The sequence below is a fragment of the Ostrinia furnacalis genome, unplaced genomic scaffold (genome assembly GCF_004193835.3).
Source record: "Ostrinia furnacalis isolate ACB-3 unplaced genomic scaffold, ASM419383v2 OfSCF5405, whole genome shotgun sequence".
NCBI classification, from domain to species: Eukaryota; Metazoa; Arthropoda; class Insecta; order Lepidoptera; family Crambidae; genus Ostrinia; species Ostrinia furnacalis.
The window spans coordinates 377,802-398,370 of NW_021135644.1; the positions used below are offsets into that span (position 1 = coordinate 377,802).

Sequence of the window (20,569 nt, forward strand, 5' to 3'; positions counted from 1 at the left end):
GCCGGCGTGTATCGCGGACAATGTCATCAACGCCCCCAAAGGGTGGAAAGCACTCGTGAGCGTGTTTAAGTGGTTACACACCCTTTGCTCGTTCTCATGATGCTGAACACTAGAATTCCTTTTAGCTCACATTTTGGATGCCAGGTTTTGGGTGAAGTGTTGTTAGGAAATACGCGACGGAGTTTGGTTAACGTAATTAAATTTTAATTAACATTTCATCAACATTCACATTGTGCGTTCATAACTGTTTGTGTTTCGGTTTTTTATAGCCGGAGTCTTTTAAGTTCATCCTTATTTAAAAATATAGATAATTTTTTTAAGTTCAAAACGATAGACTTCGTCAAAATCTAGCAAAGTCATTAGATCAACAACGCCTACATCTTCTACATCTAGCTCTAACTTGCTTTTTCTTCCTTTTTACTAACCCTTTTATCATTATTTTAGAAAATCTTTGTCTTCAGTTTTACAAACTGGACAAGTTGGCAAAAACTTAAACAATTTCTTCCCGAAAAATCAAGTATTTTACTCAGCTTTCTCTTATGTTTTAGCTTTTGGACTATGTCCAGTTGAAACTTGAAATAGTCTTTTTGAGCAATTTGACGCTTAAGTATTTGCCAACCTGAATTCGCCCTGTATGCAACTACGAATCAAGCCAAAATCGCATTCATACAAGCATTAGTTAGACACAATCATACGACACTTTCTAGATCTGATCAGAAATGTTCTTTGATTGAGTTCTTTAATTCATGTAGGGCCCATGCACACACGCACTTTTCATGTAAATGGAACGTGCTGATGTCGCAATAAATGCGAAGAAGTAGTCTAGTATAGTACAGTCACCGTCAAATAATGACACCCAAAATGGCCAAAAAGTTGACAACAATCTTATTCCAATCGTCACAAAGACGTGTTGCGAACTTTTCGACTACTGGGTGTCACTAACTATTTGACGCTGACTATATCTAAAGAACGTGGTGTGCATGGGCTCTTTATGTCTATAGTTTGGTGTCATCGATCGTCTTTTATCACAAAGAATGTCTCGCATCTTTAAGTGGTTGACGTGAACCGCTTGGTGTCCACAGAGCCACGGTCTCGGCGGGTCGGTGGGCGGCGTCGGCGGCGTGGGCTCCGTGTTGGTTAACGGCGCGGCGGCGGCGGCGGCGGCCGGGCTCGGCGCGCTGTCGCTCACGCTGTCGCTGGCGCCGCCGGGCACGCCGCCGCCCGCGCCGCTCACGCAGCACACGCTCGACCACATCAAGGTCAGTCCCTGTAGCCTGCGCTACTCGCGCGGGTGCACGCAGCAGGTGCACGCGGCGGCCGGGCTCGGCGCGCTGTCGCTCACGCTGTCGCTGGCGCCGCCGGGCACGCCGCCGCCCGCGCCGCTCACGCAGCACACGCTCGACCACATCAAGGTCAGTCCCTGTAGCCTGCGCTACTCGCGCGGGTGCACGCAGCAGGTGCACGCGGCGGCCGGGCTCGGCGCGCTGTCGCTCACGCTGTCGCTGGCGCCGCCGGGCACGCCGCCGCCCGCGCCGCTCACGCAGCACACGCTCGACCACATCAAGGTCAGTCCCTGTAGCCTGCGCTACTCGCGCGGGTGCACGCAGCAGGTGCACGCGGCGGCCGGGCTCGGCGCGCTGTCGCTCACGCTGTCGCTGGCGCCGCCGGGCACGCCGCCGCCCGCGCCGCTCACGCAGCACACGCTCGACCACATCAAGGTCAGTCCCTGTAGCCTGCGCTACTCGCGCGGGTGCACGCAGCAGGTGCACGCGGCGGCCGGGCTCGGCGCGCTGTCGCTCACGCTGTCGCTGGCGCCGCCGGGCACGCCGCCGCCCGCGCCGCTCACGCAGCACACGCTCGACCACATCAAGGTCAGTCCCTGTAGCCTGCGCTACTCGCGCGGGTGCACGCAGCAGGTGCACGCGGCGGCCGGGCTCGGCGCGCTGTCGCTCACGCTGTCGCTGGCGCCGCCGGGCACGCCGCCGCCCGCGCCGCTCACGCAGCACACGCTCGACCACATCAAGGTCAGTCCCTGTAGCCTGCGCTACTCGCGCGGGTGCACGCAGCAGGTGCACGCGGCGGCCGGGCTCGGCGCGCTGTCGCTCACGCTGTCGCTGGCGCCGCCGGGCACGCCGCCGCCCGCGCCGCTCACGCAGCACACGCTCGACCACATCAAGGTCAGTCCCTGTAGCCTGCGCTACTCGCGCGGGTGCACGCAGCAGGTGCACGCGGCGGGCACTCGCCTTTAGCAGAGGCGGCGTAAGGCGTAGGCGACGTGGGCCACCGCCTACGGCCTCGCGGTACAAGGGACCTCGCGCATCAAAAATTTTGAAAAAATGTATACAAGGTGGAGATGACAATATCACAATACGAATATTGACTATTAAATATAAATTCTTGATAGCTAAACAATGTAGTTAAAAATAAAAAATATATTTTTTTCCAAACAAATTCAGCCATAATCAAACACAAAATTAAGCAACAACAAAGTGACTGACATTATTCTTTAAATAATCACTGAATCAATAAATCAAAAACTGTCAATGTATAGACCTTTGACCCTTTTTTTTTATTATTTCATAAAATCCGTCTTCAGGTCGCCACAGAACAAGGCCTCGCGAAATCTGTCTTGCCCACATCAAATTTAGGTCTTGCCCCGCCTCTGGCCTTTAGCATGGTACTTACTCATCTATAATCCGGTTGCCGAGCACGTAGAATTTCGTCCAGTGACCCCAAGCTACCCATCCTTATCGCTCGCGCGTAATTATATTGCAGTCGCGATTGTGCGACGGGCGGCCGCAGTGAGTGTGCGAGCGCGACAGCAACATAATTACGCGCGAGCGATAAGAATGGGTAGCTTGGGGTCATTGGACGATATTCTATGTGCTCGGCGACCGGACTATAGCCGTGTAGCATGTAATGTATCAGATACTGTATCAAGTGAGTACATCGGCACGAGCCCGCTGCGAGCTGCTCGCGCGTGGTTCGCAGGGAGATCGCAGCGACCCGCCGACTGGCGGTATCACTGCGAGCACAAAGGCGGCTCGCAGTAGGATCCAGGAGCCCGCAGCTAGATACGCGATGACCATGGACGAGCCGTAGGTACTCACTTGAAGGTTGGACACGTTACATGCTACGTTACGTGCTATATGGCAGGTGAGTACCCTGCAGTGGGATCCAGATCCCTCAGCTAGATACGCGATGACCGTGGACAAGCCGTACTCACTTGAAGGTTGGATACATACTGCGTTACGTGCTACATGACAGGTACCCTGCCTAATAATGCATGGAAATGCACGCCCGTCACTCGTTGCGCGTATAGAAACACGTCAATTGGGCTACTTCGGCGAAAGTACAACCTTCGCGACATATTTATGCTCCTCCCACTCGCTCTCCATCAACTTAATAAGTTGCTCATAAGTGCCGTAATAAAAACAATATCCCAATTCCCGTCCGTCTAATTATAAAACAAGGCTACGAGACATTGACTCCATTGAACTAGATAGACTCAATAAAAAATAAACAACCACCCTCGCAAGTGAAACTGCCTACGCCAGGTAGTAAGTAGTACACCGACCCTGATCTTCGTCTATTCTCGTCTGTTTCTCAAGGACTCTGACTTTTATCGGGGCAGCCCACGGGATCAATGCTACTATTAGTTTGTTAATTGGGTCAAATAATGCGTATCGAATTTCCTTTGTTGCCTTTTATTTTTGGTATCGTGTTGATGGGGAATTGAGGACCGAAATAAAACCCTTCAATAATTTATATTGAGTGACGTCTAGAAAGTTAGCTTTTGGAAAAGGGGTTAACTTAAGACAATAAGTAAGTCTGTGGTTTGAGGAGCAAACCGTAATCGCTTCATCATAAGTTTTTCTTCTAGTATGACAAACTTGAAATGAAATTACAAATCTTAAAAAAGTAGTAAAATATATTTCTTTGACGATCTGACGCATATAAGGCCTCCACAGCCCTTCTGGCCGTGAGGAGTGAAGGCCGGATCCTGCGTTGCCTCTGGAGAGAGTCGTGCTCCTAAAGTGGGACTAAAATATGACTTGACTAGCTTTCCGCCCGCGGCTTCGCCCGCGTGGAATTTTGTCTGTCACAGAAAAACTTTATCGCGCGCGTCCCTGTTTCAAAAACCGGGATAAAAACTATCCTATGTTCTTTCCCGGGACTCAAACTATCTCTATGCCAAATTTCATCAAAATCGGTTGCGAGGTTTAAGCGGGAAAGCGTAACAGACAGACAGACAGACAGACAGACAGACAGACAGAGTTACTTTCGCATTTATAATATTAGTTGGGATTGATGATGATGTGGGTGACGCAAGTCGAAAATGTATACTACACAGCATACACAAATGACGCTTCTAACGCTGATGGTCTCGGTCAGGTGGCTCTCCGCCAGTCCGGCTACAGTGAGGCGGGCGTGACGGAGATCGCGGCGGCGCTGGCGCTGCTGGTGAAGCACGGCGTGCTGGGGCTGGCGCTGCCGCAGCCGATGCCGCACGCGCCGCTCTCCGCCGCCTACTTCCCGCTGCCGGCGCAGGACCCGCCCGCCGTCTTCGGCCCCATCGGCCAGGTCGGACTTGGTGAGTGGACTGACTTGTAAACTTCTCATGGGATGTGACGTTGTTCGATAAGTGATAAGTGATTAAGTATAAACACACATTACATTGTACATCACACATATGACGTATTACATTACACATGTGACGTACTACATCACACATATGACGTATTACATCACACATGTGACGTACTACATCACACACATGACGTACTACATCACACACATGACGTATTACATCACACATATGACTTACTACATCACACGTTAGACACTGCATGCATCAGTGACATATTCTATCATAAACACATATTACATTATACATCGCACATATTACATTATACACCACAAATAAGACATACTACATTACACGTATGACATACTACGCATATGACATTCTACACCGCACATATTACAATTTAAAACACACGTTATTATGACATATTATGTGCGGTAAAATAATAGGTACGCTTTATAAAAGACATAATTTAACGCGAAATACCAAAGATTACAGAAAAGCTTTGGTGAGTCAAACCGTTGACATCATCCCAAGAACATTTACTGGTTTACCACAGTGAACAACAACTAATTGAATAACAGATACAGAAGCGTCGAACTTGCTTTGGCGAACCGCAATGAGCGCATTTTACTTATGCGGTCTCGATCGATGTGTTCAAACAATAGTTACAAAATGTTTAAAAGAATGTAACATACAACGTCAGAAAGATCTCATTCTCAATGTTATTAAGTTCAAAAATAAAATGTTTTAAGGTAAATGAAACAAATAAGTCCATCGCACACACATTATCATTACAAGTAATAGAGCATCATTTTTTACTCTCGGCACTACACGAATGTTTACACAAGTTTACTTACAGTATCGAACACGCGACGCTTAATTACTCCACACAAATCACCTTCAGATAAGAATAATGAACGTTACGCAAAGACGATTGAATTGTTTATGTAATAATTAAATATTTATAACGACTTTGTCAAAGGATTTTATTTGATTTGTTTATTTAGTAAACAAGTGTCGTGACACTTGTGCGTTTTCTATGAGATATCACTAAACTAAATAATCCAAATTTAGACTGTTTATAAACGTTTATATCAAATGCTTCCTATGAATAAAATATCATCAGAGAACAATGCGTCTCCTGTGACCTTCACCGCGTCAATGCCACGTACAAATGCAATGCAGTGACTGCATGTTACATAATCGATTCAGCCGCCTTTGTGACCGTTCTAATTTTACATACTGTGAGAACGAGAGGATGTGGCTTAGGGCACACCCTGTATTGTTCTGGGTGACACTTTAGCACTGAATAACGTTGTATTTGCCAGCTTTTTTATTATAATTTTTGTTGGGAAGTGCTGGAGTGTCATAAAAAGTCAGTCCATTTAAATTTAAAATGATATAAGAATACTAATTATGCAGATTATAATGTCAAGAGGACCAATCTACTTTTAAAGTTCGTATCGTAACGACTTGTTTACAAAGAATAAAAACTTATTTTTATTTTAAATGGATGGACTTTACCCTATCGATAAAGGTCGATCTACACATTACGAATTTATCAATTTGAAAATATTTTTGTCTCGACTCATTCGTAATGCGTACATTGTCCGAGTTTTAGTCATAATAAAGTTTTATATTGGCAACAAATATTGAATTTGTCGTTGTTTTGTGAACTGTACTCGATCGGAGCGCGGAGAGACGGGGCTCCAGCGTTCCGGTGTCCCCTAGACTCAGAAATGGCCAAAAGAAATGTGTCGAATCATTTATGCTGATGTTACTTTATCCTGAAGTATACATTCCCTATTTTTTTTTTTGCTTGAAGTGTGTACTAAACAACTCCAATTTTATTGTAACGAATTTAACTTTTTATTTTCTTTAATTTGAAAAAGTAGAGTTGCACTAAGATATCAAAAATGAATGTGCGATTAGAAGTTGCAGAATAAAGTTTATTTTTCAAATTTTTTAGTATACTTGTAATCAAAAGGAAAATTAAGACATGCAACTCATTTCACGCAGTTGCCATTTGACACACTTTTTTTTCTTTAATTTGAACTTAGAGTACAACTAGGTTAGTCAAGTATAACGATTCGCGCTGTCGGTTAAATAACATACGCATAAATCTATACCCCTTTGTGATAAACGTATAGCAGGTGAATTGATAAGGTGTTATGTCTCTTTCTATCATTAGAACGTAGAAAGAAATAGAACACTCCATTACCATTCATCCGGGACTCGATTCTGCTATTGACATCATATCAGAATGATTTGCCAATAGCTAGGTTTGACACCTGTCAAAATGACGTTATTGACAGATTATTCTGATAATGTTTGGATGATTATTTGTGTGAAATATTCTAGATGATTTTACTCATGAACAAGGACAAGTTTATCATCATCATTTTAAAAAGTTATGTTATTTTTATATTTCCATACATTATTTTACCAATAGCTGTCTTAATTTTAGACGATCTTCAAGCAAAATATTGCTGTAAGAAAATAAGCTACTATTCGTTGTGGTCTAACAGCTTCGCTCATGATTATGCCTAAATATAAAGAATTCTAACTTTTTTATTATTATTATTTATAATTTTACCTCCGCGAATATTTCCCACCTAAAAACGTCCAGAATTGAGTCCCTGTTATGCAGTTTATTGTCAAGGAGGCTCGGCCACGCCTCCCGCCGCCGCGCTCGCCGGTAAGCCGCACCGGCATCGTTCAGTCCCCGCACCGGACAAAATTCTTCGCTTCGGCTTCTCACCATCTCTTCCCACATGATTGGCTGTCGCGTTTATTAACCAGTATTTCGATTTACTATTAAAATATTAGCTTTTGACACTTGAGTTTTTAAGTTGGGGCTGGGCGAAGTATTTCAAATTGTTGGTTTGTGTTTTCGACTAATTAAAAAAGAAATGCTGTTTGAATAGTTCTACAAAGTACAAGGCACTACTCGAAACTTACTTTATTTTGTATCTTAACTGTGCTTAGCTTAAGATTGATATCATTTCATTATTATCCATGTTTGTTTGCTACAAAACATTTTACCATCTGACTTATTTCCAAACTGCCCACCAGTTTGGTGGTATTGATGTAACTTATACCATGTCCAATTTCCAGTCGGAATTTAACAATCACTCATCTCAGAATGACATAAATTTTATACCCAACACAGTGTATTACCGGTAAAAGCGTTGAATTCCTTTTGTTATTCCAAAAAATACAATCAAACGAATTTGAAATGGTTCGCGCCTACCAAACCTTTATACATAGAACTTCTAAGTTGACCTAAGACAGTTTGCATGCGTTGATTTAAGGTTGTATGACACGTGTTGTATTGCTGATTTATTTCCTTAACAATTGGCTTGTTACTGCGTTTCCGACGCTCTAAATTTCTTTACATCGCTTTACCATACCATCTGTCGGCAATACATAACTGACGTTGCGCGGTGGACGAGTTACAACTATCTGGATTTGGCAAATTAGATGATAAATTAATGAAGGACTGAGGCTGGCCGTTTTATTCTTGATCAAAGTTACTGTAAGTCAATTTTATTAAAGACTAGCTTTTGCCCACGGCTTCACCCGCGTGAAATTTAGTTTGTCACAGATCGTCATAAATTACAGCCTATATGTAATTCTGGGTTATAAAAATTAATACTGTAAAGATTCGTCAAAATCCGTTCAGTAGTTTTTGCGTGAAAGAGTAACAAACATCCAGACATCCAAACTTTCGCCTTTATAATATTAGTAGGATAGTAGGATATTCTACGATACGCGAACGCGAGCTAATTTTTTTGGAATGATGGAGAGTACTGGCATTCTCATTGCTCATGTTCCATAAAATACACAAACACTACTTAGTTTGAGACAAAATGCTGTGAACTGTGGCAGAAACTAAAGGTATCCAAATCATAAACATATGCCTGACTAAACAATGAAACCTCACCATTCATGACAAAATAATGAGTGTGTGAGAGCGTATTATGCGATAGGTCATTTTGCAATATATTTTTATTTTTTAAAGAGTAGGGTACCGCGTCCTTCCATAATAAAATGGCCAGCCACGTCAGAGAAAATATTAAACTTTGTAGAATTCAACAACATATTATTAATTATGATGTTGTAATTTAAGTATCCACTGCGCAAACAAGAAAGAACAGCATGAATTGAAATTTTATTTTAAGCTTATCCACGTAAAATGTAGTCTGGTTCTATATTTAACGAGTTCTTATCAGTTATTTTTACCCAAAATGGCAGCAAATGTTTTTTGTGAATAATTACCAAAATGTATGATCTAGCTGTATACACTCTAAACGAGGTACAAATTTCGTTTTTTGACCCAAATAATACACTATTGAACGTTGCTGTCAAAAGGATTGTTGGGAACCACAAACTCTGTTGTTTTCTTTATGGGACAGATTCCAACAGAATCGTCCCTTTAGATAACATGGTATGTCACATACAACTTACAATATTTTTTACCTTTGCTGGCAGTGTTAAAAGAATGTGTGCACCTTGCTAATAACGATTCGTTAAATACAAAACCAGACCCTTAGTTAGTAAAGTAATTTTATTTTGTTTCACATAATAATTTGATGTTGTTCTTTCTGTTTTCACCTCGACTTCTTCACGTCCGCACCACAGCGCTGCCGTATCTAAAGCTCTATAGTGACAGTCAGTTCAGCTGACCGGCCACGGAAGCAAGTCCTTAGCACACGGCTTACGGTTATGCTAGTGTACGGTTTATTTGCCACACATTATATGATCGTCGACGTATATGATGCATGTATATTATATTAGTCTTGTAGTGGTAGTTTTTCGGTTTTAATTGTAGTTCATGTTATAAAAGACGATTTCAGTTGAGGCGCATACAGGTTGGTTATAATTAAATGTGTTTTTTTTATTCAATAGTAATCGCTTATCAACTTCGGTTAAACAATAACGCTGTGTTTTACCTTTTTGTACTCACAAATTATTGTTTCTAATAATCTTTCGTAACTCCGTGACTCACGCCGCGAGTAACACACTTTTAAAACTTATGTTCGCTTTTGTGTCTTATTAAAGCAGTAGTGTCGTGTTTATTTTCACTTTTCTTCCGTATCGTATCTATTTATACTTCTTATTGGGAATTAGTCAAGTTTTCTTAGTACGTATCGTAAGTCAGAATATGGTTATAGGCACGTTCTTATATAATATCGGCCTAAATCGGGTTAGTTAATATCGGTGTAATTCTAAGTTTCTAACTAGTAATTATTGGGTCTAACTTGTATCAAAAAATAATTTTAACTCTTTTTCTTTTCTCGTACTTCGTTGCCCGCAAATTATCGGCATTTTTACCTACACTCGAAATTGTAAATCTAGCTCGAACCAAAAATTATCGTTATAATGATAATATGTAGCTTACACTAAGTAAAATAATATCGGTTTAGTTTTAGGGACTATACTCGTAATAATTACCGGTTTATATCGTACCACAAATATCGGTATAGCTTACACTTAGTAAAATAATATCGGTCTAGCTTAAGGGACTATAATAATTATAATTATCGGTTTATATCGTACCACAAATATCGGTATAATTTAAATAATATCGGTCGATCTTTAGGGACTAAAATAAAGTATGTCGTACCTATAACAAACGCCGGTGTCGACGACGATAGTGTCGGCTCGCGATCGTGCACTAGCATGGCCGGCCGAGCGGCGGCGGCGCGGCGGCGGTGCGGCCTCTAACTCCTCTCTCTGACGACAGCCCGAAACGTTCTATTGTAAGTGGGCCCCGCGCCCGCCCGCGCCCTCTCCGCAACCCTCCGCTCCGCAGGCGGCGCGCGCGGCGGCTCCTTAGACCGTTTCGCGGAGGTTGCATTCGAGGCGCTTCGCCCCCCAGCCGTGGCGCCCATCTCGCTGTCGGGCGGCGTGGGCGGCGTCGGCGGCGTGGGCGGCGTGTTCCCGTCGGGCTCGCTGCTGCCGCTGTCCAAGAGCCCCACGCCGGCCGATGCGGGCGCTAAGGACTCCAAGAATGTGGAGATCGCCGAGGTCATCGTCGGGGCTATACTTGGTGAGTTTTTGTTTTAGAAAAGAAGTCGTTTTATTTATACACTAGCTGTGCCCGCGACTTCGTCCGCGTGGAATAATGACTTTGGGTAGGCACTTTTAATAATTTAGTCTAATTATTTTACAAATAGCTTTTGCCCGCGACTTCGTCCGTGGAGAAGTCGAAAACGTTCTCATACGATTATTTTTAAATGTTTTAACGTTATTAAAATATAAAAATCTTAAATAAACATGAAAATATTTTTTTCTTATATTTTATGAATATGCAGCTCGGCCTTTGATTCGGTGAAAGTTACTCGGTGGTATTATTTTTTACAACGAAATCGAAAACTACACCTACCGCAGTATTATTGGTAATTTTTTTTATATATTTTCCTACGGGTGCTAGAATCACCAAGCTTCCAGCATGCCACTGGCCGTGGGAGAAGGAGCTTTTCCTCAAGACTACTCCCACTACCTTAAGGGCCTCCGCCAAAACTCTCGCGCGAAAATGAGTTTATGTATACAGCGCAAGCAGGTGCCCGCGGCATGACTTTCATGCATTACTATGCATTGTTGGGCGAGCGCACGCAGCGGGCACCCACTCCGAGGTTAAGTGGAGGCCCCTAGAGTATGGTAGTCGTTAACATGACGTCATGATTGTAAAAAAATGCACTAATGAGTAATTAATATCAACTTTGAAGCAAATCACCACTAAAATAACTTTCTACCCCTTTTTAACATAGTTAGGGGGTGCATTTCACTAAAATACGAAACACGTCTTCCATTAATTCTGTTATAGAATGCTTATGCAAAATTTTAAGTAGATTGGACGAAGGAATCTCGTTATTTCATACAAACTTTGCCCCTCCTTTTTACCTCCTTAGGGGTAGAATTTTGGAAAATCCTTTCTTATCAGATGCTTACGTCATACAAAGAACANTGTGCATTGATCCATCAGTAGCGCGCGTAGTACTTGATCATTATTTTGCTGCGATGTGATTTTAAAACTGCGATATCTCCTAAGATATTTATTGAAATCGAATGGTGTAAAGGGCAAGAATGTTTAAAATTAAATACTTGTGGTGAATAATTTATTTATTTGGATAAGGATTAATATCATGTTTATAAAAACACCTTCGCAAATAATGCATTATTTTAAAACAGATTTTTTTTGCATAAAAATGGTTACTATGAGCCAACCTTAAAAGATAGACATATGCTACCGCGGACTTTTTTAAAGAACTTTTAAAGGGGAACAATCCTGTCATACATGATGTTTGCGAAACTTTAACCGTTTACGCAGCGTCAGCTCTCAAAAGGAAAAAAATTACTGATTTGAAATATTCTTGATTGGTGCTCCGCTCCTATTGGTCTTAGCGTGATGATAAATAGCCTAAAGCCTTCAGGAACTAACGGGCTATCCAACACAAAAAGAATTTTTCAAATCGGTCCAGTAGTTCCTGAGATTAGTGCGTTCAACCAAACAAACAAACAAACAAACAAACAAACAAACTCTTCAGCTTTATAATATTAGTATAGATTTTATCCATTTTTAATTTAATACATTACTAGCTGACCCGGCGAACTCTGTTCCGCCTTAAAGGCAATAAATAAGCCATCGCAATTTTTCCTCATTTGCTCTCCGTTTAGACCTACCCTGGACTACGACAAACATTTTAAAACCAAAATCAGCTCAATCGCCCCGCCGTTCTCGAGTTTTAATCAGACTAACGAACAGCAATTCATTTTTATTTATATAGATTCAGTAATTCATACATTTTATATTTAATTTATGTCTTATGCAACATAAATTTGGTATGTTTTAGCTCACGATTCTGGCATTTCCAAAGTCGTGACTGAGACTTTTTTCGTGTCCGTATTCAATTAGTTTTCGATGTTTTTGCATCTTAGTCTTTTTGAACTGTAAACACACTGTTTCAAGTCGAAGCCAATAAATATTGACTGAGACGAATTCCTAATCACTTTCTAGTTTGCATTAATCGTATAGGAAATATAGGAATTCATGCTACTTTGTTTACCCATTCCCGTTTTCGAATGTATTTGTCTCTTTCGGCTGTGCTAAATCAACGCCGTTTTGAAATATGAAAACAGCGTAAGCGAGTAACATTGCTACACCAAGGGATTCGTATACGATCTGGAAATTGAAAGAGTTGAAGAATCTGTCATAAACGCTGCTTCTTGAATGCACTAGCCCATTTATTGTCCCAAAGCAGTGGCAGGGTTAATGAACGAAATACGTTACCGACACAACGAGAGATTATTTCATTGAAAGGCTTTTTGGTGTAAAAATAACATTATATTGTAAGTAGAAAATCAAATTACATGTTTAGTTCGAAGTAGAAAAGTCAAGAGAAAGAGAAAAAAGTGACAATCGATAAAAAACATAAAAAGTAAAAAGAAGTTTCTCGCCGGCCAGGCGCGCGGCCAAGGAATTTGTTCGCACATAAGCGACCTTTACATTTTTACCTAGGCCGTCATTAGACAGACCTGTGTACAGTTAAAGTTATTAAAGTTAATCCTACCTACCACTGCTTTGGGACAATAAACGGGCTAGTACTGAGAAGAAGCACCGGGTTTATGAGTGTTTCTTCAGCTCTTTCGATTTCTGGGTCGTTCGCAGAATCTAACTGAGTAACCAGGCCTGTTCATCTCCGCGAGTTTACATCGAAAACAAAACACGCACGATGGCTCACCTACAGGATACTATTCGACAAGGCCTCACATACGAGCGAACATTGACACACGCACGCGTATTCTTGTGTTTGATGGAAGAAAATAAAGAAAATGGTGTACTAAATACTGTGCAGTATTTATCTGCCTAAATAATAATAAAAACACAGAATGTACTTTTTTAAGTTGCCTCAAGACATTGAGAGGTAAATAAGTAGTTAATATTATTCATGATAATTAATGCTAAATCATGTATTTCCTCCGCCATTTTCCGCAGTTTGGCACCTCACGTCACATCATTTTACCGAAGTCAGCCCTATAGCTTCGGCGCAGTGCCGATCACTGACGTTTGTCAACAAAATGGTGCTTGACTCTTGAGACAGGCTAATATACACCATATTGTTAATGACATTGAGCATACATTTTTTTAAATACCTTCGCGAAGTAAAACTTCTGTACGTAGTACTTAATAATATTCTGTGGTGTAACCAACAGGCCCCGGCGGCCGCAGCCTGGTGGAGATCCAGCAGATGTCGGGCGCCAACATCCAGATCTCCAAGAAGGGCACGTTCGCGCCCGGCACCCGCAACCGCATCGTCACCATCACCGGCACGCCCACCGCCATCAGCAACGCGCAGTACCTCATCGAGCAGAAGATCCAGGTACCACACCTTTAGACTTCAAGATCTGACCCAAGGTTTAGGTCGCGTCTGACACCAGCAACGTATCGTACCTCATCGAGCAGAAGATCCAGGTACCACACCTTTAGACTTCAAGATCTGACCCAAGGTTTAGGTCGCGCCTGACACGCTCTGCCATCAGCAACGCGCAGTACCTCATCGAGCAGAAGATCCAGGTACCCACCCCTTTAGACTTCAAGATCTCACCCAAGGTTTAGGTCGCGCCTGACACGCTCTGTCACCAGCAGTAACCACCGCTTAGTTCCTCAAAAAGAAGAGATCAACCTGACTTCTGGTCTCTACGATCAGAGATCAAAGAAGCGACGATAGCCGAACGATGAAGGTGCCTAGGTGTGGGCTGTAAAGGATCCAGCTCTCAACCACCTGAAAATAACTTAATAAACAGTGAAAGTGTGACGTCATAAGTCTAATAAGGCTGTGGACATGGCCATCGTTCCCACACTTGACTCGTGCCAAACACATTAGTTACCGAGCAGGTGTGCTTAAACTCATTTGTAGATTCAAGATTTTGTATCTTCGGTGAGTCTTTGATAGTGGAACGATCTACCATCAGTTATACGGTATCACTTATACCTAGTAGGTATAAAACTTATACCTAGTACGTTATCGAGCAGAAGATTCAAGTACTAGCAGCTTTGTACAATTCAACTTCTGTGTATTCCAGGAAGAGGAGCTTAAACGCACTCGCCACAACGCCATCTCCGGCCTCATGCAGTGAGCAGCGCCGCACTTGTATGCGCACGCGGCGGCTCGCTCGAGCCAGGGAGCATACAACGCCAACGTGATACAAAGTTTCCATCTATGCATAAGAATTACCATATCTTTCAAACGTTGTATACCTCCGCCGCTGCTTGCGCGACACCTCGACTCGACTGTGTTTTAGTATTTACTTTATTTTCACTTGCCTAACGCAAATTTTAACCGACATTGTATTGACGACTCAACGAGAAATTGTATATTTTGTTTTAATTTTCGGATTTTGAAACAGTCGCACGTCGAGGTCAACGCATACCAACTATCCTAAGTAATGATTCAATTCTTCAGTCGCGTTACGCGGCCACTGTTGTATTAAGCAATAAGCCATAACTAGTGAAATCGTGATATCGCCGGATAGTGACGTTGATCGGCCGTAGGGTACGTTTGAGACCGCCGGATCGCAACCGAAGGACATCTCAAGATACGTCTTGGCCTCGAGTTCGCCTCATCTTGAAACGGAGTGACATTGAATAGTACAAGATGAATTCATTAAGCATATAAGATCAGCTCCCTGTTCCAAGGTGAGGCGTGTCGAGGCGTTAGATGGCCTTTAGACTCGATGGGGAAACGGCCGACTCAGTGCAAACACGCGCAAGCGACGTTGCGGACGCTTGCACGTGTTTACAGGCGCACAATGTGCATCCATTTTCCGTAAGGTTTCTAAATGGAAGCCCATTGACCGCTCAAGGCAGTCGGCCAAGCGCGAGTCGCCAGCAGCGCCCGAGCGCCGCTCGCGAGCGCGCGGACGCACGCGCGAACCGAACAACGAATAATCTTTCTAAGCGGTTATAGGTGTTACGTGTATCGTTAAGGATCGGCCGACGGGCTTTCGACGTCTATCTGCGTAAAGTCAGATAGGATGACGCGATAATAATAAGTATAGGTAGCGTCGTTAGAATAAGTGCAATATTTCTCGACGCCCGGAGGCACGCGTTGTTCGGCGAACGTTCGCGCGCGCGTCCGCCGGGGAGGGACGCAAGTACAACGCTGGACCGCTCTAGTATAGTTTAGTTCTAGTCAATCTGCCGACGCGGGACCTCGCAGCGGGAGGGCGCGAGTTACCTGAGCGTAGTTAAGTTTATTTACCGACGGAGAGTATAAGTTAACGCAGCTCTCGATGGGGCCGCGCGCCGCCGGGCCGCGCCGCATCGGGCCGGGCCGGGCTGTAGCAACTAATGTTCGTTAAATAAGGCCCGCCCCGCGCGCGCGCCCCTATCGACACATAGTTACCTATTTACAATTAAATAGTTTATCTATATTGATTTTTTGCATGTACTATAATAATAGTGGTGTTACATAATATTATATTATTGCTATATTTTACGTTGTATGACGAGTGAAGTCTCGCTGCCTAGCAGGCGGACGTTGTTTAAGATGTAATTGAAAGATTGTGATATATCCTATCACGGAAATTCCTATTCCATTGCACATTTTATTTTTGTATAATATTCACCACGTACATCGTTTACGAGTTGATTTCATTGTAAATGTTACCATTGATAAGTTATTTTTTTAGTTACTTGACATCGTTAGTGTTAGGTTGAGAGTTGTTTTGTGTCGACGTGCGCTGTCACGTGACACGTGATAATGTTGCATGTCATGTAACGCTGTTGCATGCCATGTGACGATGTTGCATGTCATGTAACGCTGTTGCATGCCATGTGACGATGTTGCATGTCATGTAACGCTATTGCATGCCATGTGACGATGTCGCATGCACTGTAACGATGTTGCATGTCATTTTACAATGTTGCATGGCATGTAACGATGTTGCATGGCATGTAACGCTGTTGCATGTCATGTAACGTTGTTCCGTGGCAAGCACGCAGCCGTCGACCGACACTGGGAGCTTTGGGAGCCAAATAATGTCCTAACCAAAGTCGCTATTGTTTTGTCCGCGCCGCACCGCTGACGTCATGTCCACTTTGACTTGCGCCTAGAATCTGGTTAGCAGAATTGTCATTCCTGATTTCTCTCGGTAAAGATCTTTATTTTTTATACATTTTATAATATTGTGTTAATTTTATTAGGAATGTTCTAATAGTTATTATTGATTTGTTGTCGGTCTAAATTTATCTTACGATATAAGTACAATTTAAATGTAATATTGAAATAATAATGCATGTCCAGATTATTAGAAAAATTATATGTATATTTTAAATGTTTTAAAGCAGATTTCTATTTCTATTTAATGTTCGATGAGACAATATATTAAAATATTATCTTATTTACAGTCGCAATATTGTAATTTAAAGTTTATTTTTATCGCGCCGTTAGTGAATTTTCGTTTTCGTATCTCCGTAGTTTAATGATGTTTAAACTGTGATCGTTTCGTGGACATTGTCAAGGTACTCCATCGCCGGAACGCCGGAGCCGCAGCCGGCCGGTAGTTGTAAGTTCGTTTACCTCAGAAGTGCCATCGCGCCGCGACCGCCGCGCCGTCGGCCGGCGACACTTACGCAGAAGGAAAGAAGTACAAAAGTCGTAATAATCATAATAAATGTTACTATTACTCTGATCGGCTTAAATGAGTTATTTACGATAGTTTTAAGACGAGGAATTGAGAGACGGTTTTCTCAAAATAAAATTTAACGCACGATAAAATTAGTTGAAGCGGAGCACGTTCGAGACGCCATAACTTCGTACTTCCGTGAAAAGTGAATAATAAAAATAGTGTTATAATATTGAATCGTTGTAAGCTCTCCAACTGTCCAACGACATCTCGATAGCGTAAATTTATTGTTACCGGTCTACCCGTGTTATGTAGGTAACATTCGTAGCCGCATTACCGTAGCTAGTTATTACTATATATTCAATCTTTAAAGTGTATAGATATCGCTGTTCGACTTTCTGGTGTTTTTCGACTTTCTCATCTTATATGTATATTTGGGGGTAGGCACAGATATCGTCTTTTGTCAATTAAACGAGGATGGCCTCGCTCGCGGTCGCCTTCGGTGATCGAGTCGAATCCCAAGTTTCATTTCCTGTTGAGTGTTTTACAAGCATAATAATAATATAGCACCGAAGTAACCCGTATAGTTTGTCCCGCCGCGCGCCGCGGGCCGAGCGAGCGCCGAGCGGCCGCGGGCCGAAGCGACCGCGCGCGAGCGGAGGCGAAGGCGGATCCTCCCTACGCGCAATGCCTGTAAATGTCGATTTTACAAGCTCAATTTTAATCGGAACTAAATCTTGATTAGTCGGTACGTGTAAGTGAATACGTCAATTATTCTAAAACGCGTTTCGTTTCGTGCACGGATGTACGGCTAGCGTGCTCGCCGGAGCCGGATTTTCTCTATTCTACGTTGCGCTCTCAGTGGCGGCGCTGCCCGCGGCCAGGAGGTGACGCCGCCTGTCCGCCCCTGCCGACCCCTGGCCGGCCTCTGTCCGGCGGCCAGGAGGTGACGCCGCCTGTCCGCCCCTGCCGACCCCTGGCCGGCCTCTGTCCGGCGGCCAGGAGGTGACGCCGCCTGTCCGCCCCTGCCGACCCCTGGCCGGCCTCTGTCCGGCGGCCAGGAGGTGACGCCGCCTGTCCGCCCCTGCCGACCCCTGGCCGGCCTCTGTCCGGCGGCCAGGAGGTGACGCCGCCTGTCCGCCCCTGCCGACCCCTGGCCGGCCTCTGTCCGGCGGCCAGGAGGTGACGCCGCCTGTCCGCCCCTGCCGACCCCTGGCCGGCCTCTGTCCGGCGGCCAGGAGGTGACGCCGCCTGTCCGCCCCTGCCGACCCCTGGCCGGCCTCTGTCCGGCGGCCAGGAGGTGACGCCGCCTGTCCGCCCCTGCCGACCCCTGGCCGGCCTCTGTCCGGCGGCCAGGAGGTGACGCCGCCTGTCCGCCCCTGCCGACCCCTGGCCGGCCTCTGTCCGGCGGCCAGGAGGTGACGCCGCCTGTCCGCCCCTGCCGACCCCTGGCCGGCCTCTGTCCGGCGGCCAGGAGGTGACGCCGCCTGTCCGCCCCTGCCGACCCCTGGCCGGCCTCTGTCCGGCGGCCAGGAGGTGACGCCGCCTGTCCGCCCCTGCCGACCCCTGGCCGGCCTCTGTCCGGCGGCCAGGAGGTGACGCCGCCTGTCCGCCCCTGCCGACCCCTGGCCGGCCTCTGTCCGGCGGCCAGGAGGTGACGCCGCCTGTCCGCCCCTGCCGACCCCTGGCCGGCCTCTGTCCGGCGGCCAGGAGGCCCCTTCGCTTCTCTCGCAACACCAGCCGTCACGTCCCTCTGTAACGCTCACGGAGCCGCCGCGGGAAACGCACCGCTACTAATAGTTATCGATGGAATTATAGCTAGATATAATTATTATTATTATCTTTAAAACAATATAATATGGGTACGTATTAGATAATTTTTAAAATTACTGGAAAAATGTTAAACGTTGTTATACTGAAGTTGTTACAATATTTGAGAGTATATTATCGCGACTACTTGATTGATAATTTAGTGCGGTAACATTACCCGATTAAAATGTATCGTGTGGAAAGATAATAAATAGTTGAACGTCGTCCCGACTATTACGTGATCGAGTCAGAGCAGACGTTAGCCGCGACCGCCGCTCCTCCGCACTCTGTGACGCATGTATTGTGTACGCATTACGATTAAGGTTTCGATGTTGTAGCGTAAGGTAGCTAGTTGTCATTCTTCATTCTACGGTTACGGTGTGGTGACGAGGTGGGCACGAGCCGGGTCGGGTCCTGCCCGGAGACCGCGCATCTCATCCTCCTTTTAATTTTAATAGCTAAATGTTGTTGAATTTGTTGATAGAGTGGTTTATTGTAATTACTATAGGTAGTTTAGTGGGTATACAAGAGATGGTGGCAGCCGTTGGGTGCGCTAGGCTAGAGTAAGGTTCGATACTGTGTTTAGGAAAATGGCTGTGCGTTCAAGTCGAACTCAACATTAAGACATCACCATAACGCTTGTTTGTGATGGGCGCGAATCGCACACGACGCGCGCGCCGGCCGCGCCCGCGTCCCGCCTCGCGGCGCTACGAGGCGCGGGCGCAGCACGAGGCGCGCTCTGAATTCACAATCTGTATATAATTGCATAACATTATTTCATTTACGTTCTTCTCCTTGCTCATTGTCATCAATTTATTAAAGACTGAGGAATCAACTCGCGCATATTGACATCGTCACGAACGCGTCCCGATCGGTAGGGATTATTGTAATATATAATTGTTTATTGTCATTAAAATTTTCGCTCGGTTTCATGTGGAATCCGCAAGGACGTAGTCGTGTGCGATTCCCGCGGTACACTCGCAGTTCTAATCAGATTTCTGTGTCGGTGTGCGAGCGCCGCATCGTCGTGACTATGTTTCCCACAACGCAATGCGAGTGTACGGTGTGTCGCCGGCGCGGCGGCGCGCTGCGTGACTCGCTCCGCGTGTCCAAACCATAAACCGCGACGCGCGACGCGTGTCCAGGCGAGTGGCTCGGCACGCGACGCGTGTCCCGCAGCGCGCGGCTCGCGCCGGAGGAGCAAGCGCCGTTCAGTCGTTGTCTCATCAACCTTTACACATGTTGAGATTGATATGTTATACTAATTCTATTGAATTATAACTTGTTGCGTATTTTAAGTATGTAAGGCAGGCGGCGCCCCGCGCCCCGGTACGTTGTCAAGACGAATATGTTGAAAACATTTGTTGCTGTACAGTTCAGTGATGGAGTTTTTATTTTTATTATAATTTTGTTATCTCGGTTTACGATAAACGGGTCTGCAATGTTATGTACGAGAAATAATTTAATTAAGTTTCAAATGAAAATGTTAAATGTTTTGAATTTAAAATTCGGTATATTTTAGTCATTGTTTAATTA

At 44.6% G+C, this 20,569-nt stretch overlaps 2 protein-coding genes across 5 annotated transcripts in view; one reads left to right on the top strand and one right to left on the bottom strand.

Moving 5' to 3' along the window:
* pasilla (RNA-binding protein Nova-1-like protein passilla) overlaps nucleotides 1-16,258 on the top strand; it is a 94,964-nt gene extending 78,706 nt beyond the window's left edge. For 3 of the 4 annotated variants that reach the window (XM_028316047.1, XM_028316046.1, XM_028316048.1), the window contains 5 exons: nucleotides 1,083-1,259; nucleotides 4,396-4,594; nucleotides 10,410-10,646; nucleotides 13,811-13,977; nucleotides 14,681-16,258. In XM_028316047.1, coding sequence (XP_028171848.1) covers nucleotides 1,083-1,259; nucleotides 4,396-4,594; nucleotides 10,410-10,646; nucleotides 13,811-13,977; nucleotides 14,681-14,734 — 834 coding nt within the window. In that variant the 3' untranslated portion in view covers nucleotides 14,735-16,258. The remainder of the gene's footprint in view (nucleotides 1-1,082; nucleotides 1,260-4,395; nucleotides 4,595-10,409; nucleotides 10,647-13,810; nucleotides 13,978-14,680) is intronic. The other variant, XM_028316049.1, reaches the window with a different exon arrangement.
* A 1,811-nt stretch (nucleotides 16,259-18,069) lies between these two features.
* LOC114361117 (collagen alpha-1(III) chain-like) lies at nucleotides 18,070-20,260 on the bottom strand. The gene is made up of 2 exons (XM_028316055.1): nucleotides 20,096-20,260; nucleotides 18,070-19,014 (listed from the first exon to the last, which is right to left on the bottom strand). The coding sequence occupies exons 1-2, from the start codon at nucleotides 20,258-20,260 to the stop codon at nucleotides 18,070-18,072; spliced, it is 1,110 nt and encodes a 369-aa protein (XP_028171856.1).
* Between the last annotated feature and the right edge of the window lie 309 nt (nucleotides 20,261-20,569).